Source organism: Hippocampus bargibanti, linkage group LG09 (assembly GCF_051943395.1).
Source record: "Hippocampus bargibanti isolate YZ-2025 linkage group LG09, ASM5194339v1, whole genome shotgun sequence".
Lineage (NCBI taxonomy): Eukaryota > Metazoa > Chordata > Actinopteri > Syngnathiformes > Syngnathidae > Hippocampus > Hippocampus bargibanti.
Window position 1 is genome coordinate 9,939,896 of NC_142742.1, and position 6,222 is coordinate 9,946,117.

General features: G+C 41.9%; 1 protein-coding gene across 1 annotated transcript in view; it reads left to right on the forward strand.

Moving 5' to 3' along the window:
• The window catches only part of pacrg (PARK2 co-regulated), a 193,517-nt gene extending 188,189 nt beyond the window's left edge, over nt 1-5,328 (forward strand). The window contains exon 5 of the mRNA XM_089005133.1: nt 3,718-5,328. Coding sequence (XP_088861259.1) covers nt 3,718-3,878 — 161 coding nt within the window. The 3' untranslated portion in view covers nt 3,879-5,328. The remainder of the gene's footprint in view (nt 1-3,717) is intronic.
• The last annotated feature ends 894 nt before the right edge of the window (nt 5,329-6,222 follow it).

The window sequence follows — 6,222 nt, forward strand, 5'->3', positions numbered from 1 at the left end:
ACTTTCGCAATGCTGATGAGGGTCGTTATGCTGATGAGGTGATACCGGGGGCAGTGGGGGTAATAGGCCAATCGTTAGTCAGGAATGTAGGAACAATCAGTGGGGCCACAGGGAGGGGTCCCCCGCCCCTCCCAACCTGAGAGTAGGGACCTATCATAGCTGTGTCCGGCGCCACCATGTCTGGACATTAGGGATATATAAATGGGGCCAATACGACCAGTCAGACTTTAGTTCGCTGATGAAGCCTCTTGGATAGGAGGCGAAACGTCCGAAACCTTCACTTTTGTACAGATGACGGCTGAAGAAACCTTCTCATCAATACAACACATGTTGATTTATATAGCGCTTTAACAACAGCTGAAGCTGGAATAAAGCGCTTAACATGGACAACTATCATCTATAGGAAATAAAGCAGTCACAAAGATCAGGGAGTAAAACTAAGATCAAGTCGGAATCATGCTGGGTTTTAAAAATAGGCAGCGAGGGGGCTTGCCGAATGTCCAGTGCTAGCTCATTCCAACAATTTCATGCAATTACTTGCTCGTTTTGGATTGGATGTACCTTTATACATCTCGCAGTGGAGAAATTTACATTTCACAGCAGCAAAATTATGAAAGGAAGAGGAAGGGAAAGAAAGAAGTAGAAAAAAATACAGGAGCTGCTGGAAAGGCAGCCTCTCTCGTGGCGCGATCTTGAAGTAAAAAAAACAACAACAAAAAACTAAATAACAAAGTAATATGACAACACAAAGACACAGAGAGTCATTCATTCTTCAGCACTTACTGTACCCTCTTTGTGACATGAAGCAGACCTAGATGAAAGATGAGAGGATCAAAGCGTCCTTTTCAGCACCTTTCCATCCATCCATCCATCCATCCATCCATCCATTTTCAGATCTACTTTATTCTCACAACGGTCGCTGGTGCCTACCCCATCGGTCTTCGGGCAGGAGTCGGGGGACACCCTGAACCGGTTACCAGCCAATTGCATGGCACATAGAAACAAACACCCATTCATGCTCAGACGCGCAAAACGAAACGTGTGATATTGTTAAAGCGAATTAGCACACATATTTTGAAAAAAAAAAAAAAAAAAAAAAACGAATGACGCTCTTCAACTCAAAAGTTTGCCTCGGTCTTCTCAGTAGTGTTCGTAGGCTGGGTAGGGGAACATGATACACTGTTTCTAGCCAATCATAACATAGTGAGGAAGCGGCCCCTCCATTGGGACACACACACGTACACACGCAGTAGTTAAACACAACCGAGTTCTAGTGTGCTGAGGGAACTTGTTATCGAGAAAACATTCCGGAGGTATCCAGCCAAGCCTACTCACCGCCATTTTCTCATTTTCAGTCGCACACTTTCACACACACGCAGTGCCCTTATCAGCATAGTCAAATGTCATGCTCTTATGCCATTGTGCTCAAAACAAAAATACTGACGAGTCTACGACATACCTTTCAACCTGCGAGACACTGTAACTTTACTAACAGCTTAATTATTCCTTACTGACTGACAAAAAAAAACATACACGTGTGTAATATTTCATTGCGCAATTTTATGAACAAAATTTCACATGTAAACATGAATACTTTTAGTTACAAAATATTTCTAGCAAAAATCGAGTATGTTCTTTGTTGTACAGCATTGTGGCTTCCATCCATCCATCCAGTTTCCGTACCGCTTATTCCTCATTAGGGTCGCGGTGGGTGCTGGAGCCTATCTCAGCTGTCTTCGGGCACGAGGCGGGGGACACCCTGAATTGGTTGCCAGCCAATCGCAGGGCACACAAAGACGTACAACAGTCACTCTCACACTCACACCGAGGGACAATTTGGAGTGGCCAATCTGCCTGCCATGCATGTTTTTGGAGTGTGGGAGGAAACCGGAGGACCCGGAGAAAACCCATGCGGGTCCGGGGAGAACATGCAAACGCAACACAGGGAGGCGGACCGAGACGCGAACCGGCGACCTCTTCACTGTGAAGCCGGTGTGCTAACCACTATGATTGTGGAGTCACCGCTCAACATCTTGACTCAGTGGTGTGTGCGTGTTTTTGAACTGCAGGCACCCTGCTAGTTAACGCAATCTGAAATAGCATCAAAACAATGCGGGAAGGCCAAAGCAATAAAAGTGCAAAGAATGCGACAGCATTGTTGCGGAAGAAAATCGACGAAAAGTCTTTGGCGCAGAGATCCAGCAGTGACAGACAGCCTGAGACAACACATGGCAGACAAAGTCAAACTGATGCGACAGTTGGTCCAAATGAAGAGCATCGGGAGCTCCGCGACGTAGCTTTTATCCAACGAAAAGGCTGCAAAATTGAATGTTGAAATACAGAATGTGAGACTTGAAGCTAGAATGTAAGTCGAAAGTCCAGACGGTCACTTTTGAAGTTGGAATCGCTGTACCTACCAAAACCACAACGGTTCAAGCAATTATGCTTTGTTATTGAATTAGCCATGTGTTTAACCATGTGTTATTGAATTAGCCTTTTATTAGTCTCATAGTGGAGAAATTTACATTTCACAGCAGCAAAGTGATGAAAGTAAGAGGAAAGGAAAAGAGGCCATCTTGAGGTCAAAACAACAATAAAACTAAATAACAAATAATGTGACAACACAAAAGACACAGACAGTCATTCAATCTTAAGCACTTTCTGCACCCTCTTTCTTGCATGAAGGAGTTCGAGAGGAAAGAGGAGATGATCAAAGTGTCCTTTTCACCAGTGGATCAGGGACGTCATGATGAAATGTGCACGTTTGCTACAAGCTAAATATTGAAAGCAAACACAAAGCTGTAGCATCCATTGATGCAAAAATATTGTCTCACATCTCCTGTCTCATGTAAATCCGCTTCAATTCCAAGCTGCGACAGTTCCACATACGCATCGGCGCTCTGCGCTAACGCTCGTTTCTTCTCATTGCGGGCTCCTCAAGCCATGCATCCATCCAGCCGGAGGCTGTCCAACACCTCCAACCTTTCCACTGAACAAAGCGGGGCTGTGAAAATGCTACCCTTTACGTTTAGCTTGTAGCAGACGTGCACATTTCACCATGATGTCCCTGATCCACTGATGACAAAGACGCTTTGATCCTCTCCTCTTTCATCTCGAACTGCTTTATATAACAAAGGGTGCACAAAGTGCTTAAGATTGAATGTTGGTCTGTGTCTTTGTGTTGTGTCACCTTATTTTGTTATTTAGTTCTGTTTTTGATTTGTTTTGACTTCAAGATGGCACCACAAGAGTGGCTGTCTTTCAGCAGCTCCTGTATTTTGTTTTTCTACATCTTTCTTTACTTTCCTCTTCCTTTCATAACTTAGCTGCTGTGAAATGTACATTTCTCCATTCCGAGACTAATAAAAGCTATTCCAATCATTCTTGACTTCAAATTTAAAAAAAATAGTTCTTCATTAATTTCCTGTGCGCTCTGTAATATTTGGAGGTGATGAAACATTCTAATGGTTTCCCCAAATTTATAATAGCGCCTGACAGGAAACAGTAACTACAATGTGGCCCACGGCAAACAATAACCTTGACACCTTTGTCCACATTTGGAAGACTGATATATTGTTATTACGGGTAAAACGACTTGTTTCTTGACGCTGCATCCACTTTTTGTCTTTTGTGTTAAATTTGACCACATTTGGGACGTTCAGTGTGCAGGTTAGATCGGAGTGTAAGTGTCAAGTGTATTTTTCTTTTGTCCCGCAGTCAACACTGGAGACGGCATCGACTACAGCCAGCAAAAGAGAGAGAATGTTGGGGACCTCATTCAGGAGACTCTGGAGGTGTTGGAACGTTATGGGGGAGAGGACGCCTTCATTAATATCAAGTACATGGTCCCAACCTATGAGTCCTGCATGATTAACTGACGGTGGTAAGCGGGGGGCTGGCGGTTGGTATAGCTGACACTTTTTTACTGCCTAGTGCCAGCTCGGCTCGATTTATGTGATTGATTTTGTACTTCATTATGGCACCTGGTAAAACATGGTAATGGGGTCTCTTGATCCATCCTTCTTGGGAGAAAATTTTTATCCGTGATGAGATTATGGGCAGAAAAAATGTGTGCGACAGCTCAAGTGGAAACTATGAAGTCTCATGGTGCAACGTCCACAGCTGAGGCACATGACAGGGTACGCTGCTTTTTATTCATTTCCATTTATCCCGCTGTCAATGTATTCAAAAAGAGAATACGGGCAGCACTGTAACAAATCTGAGACGATAGAATATGAACACTTTGGCATAGCTAAAACACAGCAATAGCACACTTTCATGTTCATGTGCGTAATATTTATCCGTGTTTCCTCAAATGGTGCAATGCCACTAAAGTTTCAGTTATGAGGAGATTAAGGACAGAAAGGAAACAAATGTGGAGTGTAAAACATCTGCATTTCGACGGAACTAAAATCGGATTATTTGTCATTCCTAACCATGTACACTCATGATGTAACACTGACACTTCTACTTTACTCAAGTGGAGACTGAGGACAGCGAGAAAATACAGCACTGCAGACAAGTGGAGTGTATGGAGAATAATAATGCAGCATTCAGAGCGAGCAGCTTGATGTAACAATGTGTTTGTCACTTCTGGCCGTGTATGCTCAAATATTACAATGTCGCTGCAATTTTATTTGAGGAAGTTGAGGAATTATGTTTCAGGAAGTCATAAAATACGGCGTCATAGAAAAAGAAAAAGACTTTTCTTTGACTTTTGTAATATATATTTTTTTCATGAGCAAATTCTGAGAAGGACCATGTTTTCCCCCACGAAATTGTAAACATGAATTGGCTATTGTTTGCACATTTTTAGCATGTGTGGAATTGTTTACACAACTTTTTAATGGACTTTGTGGTTTTGCGAAGGCACACCGTTCCAATGTATTGCTAGAAAGTAGTCATCAATTCTCTTTTATGCAATCAACGAATAATTTCGCTAACATGTAAAAAACATGTAACATTTCCAACACATATTTTCCATGTGATGCCGATGAATGATGATTTTCATAAAATCCCAGAACTATGCAATCACTATATCAAGGCCTTATCTTTGTTACTCTGTCAATGCAGAACGCTCATTAAAAAAATTGGTTCATATTCAGTTGGCCAGAACATGACATTGTGATTTGACTTCATTCGTGTACTGTATGTGCCTCTATGATCTGATAGGCAAGGAAAGGCAGATCGATTTTTATCGTAAATGTCATCCATAAGGCAACTCAGCATGTTTCACACGAGCAAAGACTCACCTACATACAAGTAAAGCGCACAGCAGCGCAAAGCAGAGAAAATTAAAAAGTAATTGAAAAATGACGTTAATAAACACTAACAACATTTAACTCATTCACTGCCAGACGTGCAAAAATGTTGTCCACTCCGGTGCCAGGGTTTTTGTCATTGTCACTTGAATTCCAGGACCCAGAGAATATTGAGTTTTAGGACTACATAAATATTCAGTACAGCGTTAGAAACCTCAGACTCTCTTCTTTCATCAGATGAAACAGTTAATTGCTAAATTAAGTGGTTCTGGAGTTATATGAGCTTAAAAGGAGGGTGGCTGTCCAAAATGCAATGCAATACATACATATTGGTTTATATAACGATTTAACAACAGTGAAGCTTGAACAAAGCGCTAACATGGGAAAAAAAGGAAATGCTGCCCCCTTGTGGAAAAGAAAAAAACATTGCCAGAGGCCATGGCCAGCGCTATATAGGCACCCAAGCGTGACAAAACAAAACCCGAACAAATTCGGGAATGGCGCTCTCCGTCATATTTTCAATTCCAAAATAAATGTGTGAATGACAATGAATGAGTTAAACATGTTAATATAAAGGGAAAAAAATATCATTTCAGAAATAAAAGCTTTCTAAAGTAACTACAAGGTCTGATTTCACTTTACTTGGCAGCTTATTCCATTTATGTACAGCATGACAGCTACTTCAGCTTCACCGTGTTTATTTTAAACCCTGTAGTCCATTGATCGACCCGAGTCTGCTGATTTCTGAGCCCTCCTAGGTTAAAATTCAATCAGCATTTCTTAAATATATTCAGAATGATTTATAGACCAGTAGCGGGAAGTATTCCACAGCTAACCTTTCATGCCGGAATAATATTTTCTTTGACCATATTGTGCTGTCCTACTGCAGTCATTTTTTCATGGAGCCAACTAGAAACAGTGCCTGTCGCAACACGCCCGGAAAGACCATCCGGAATGACGG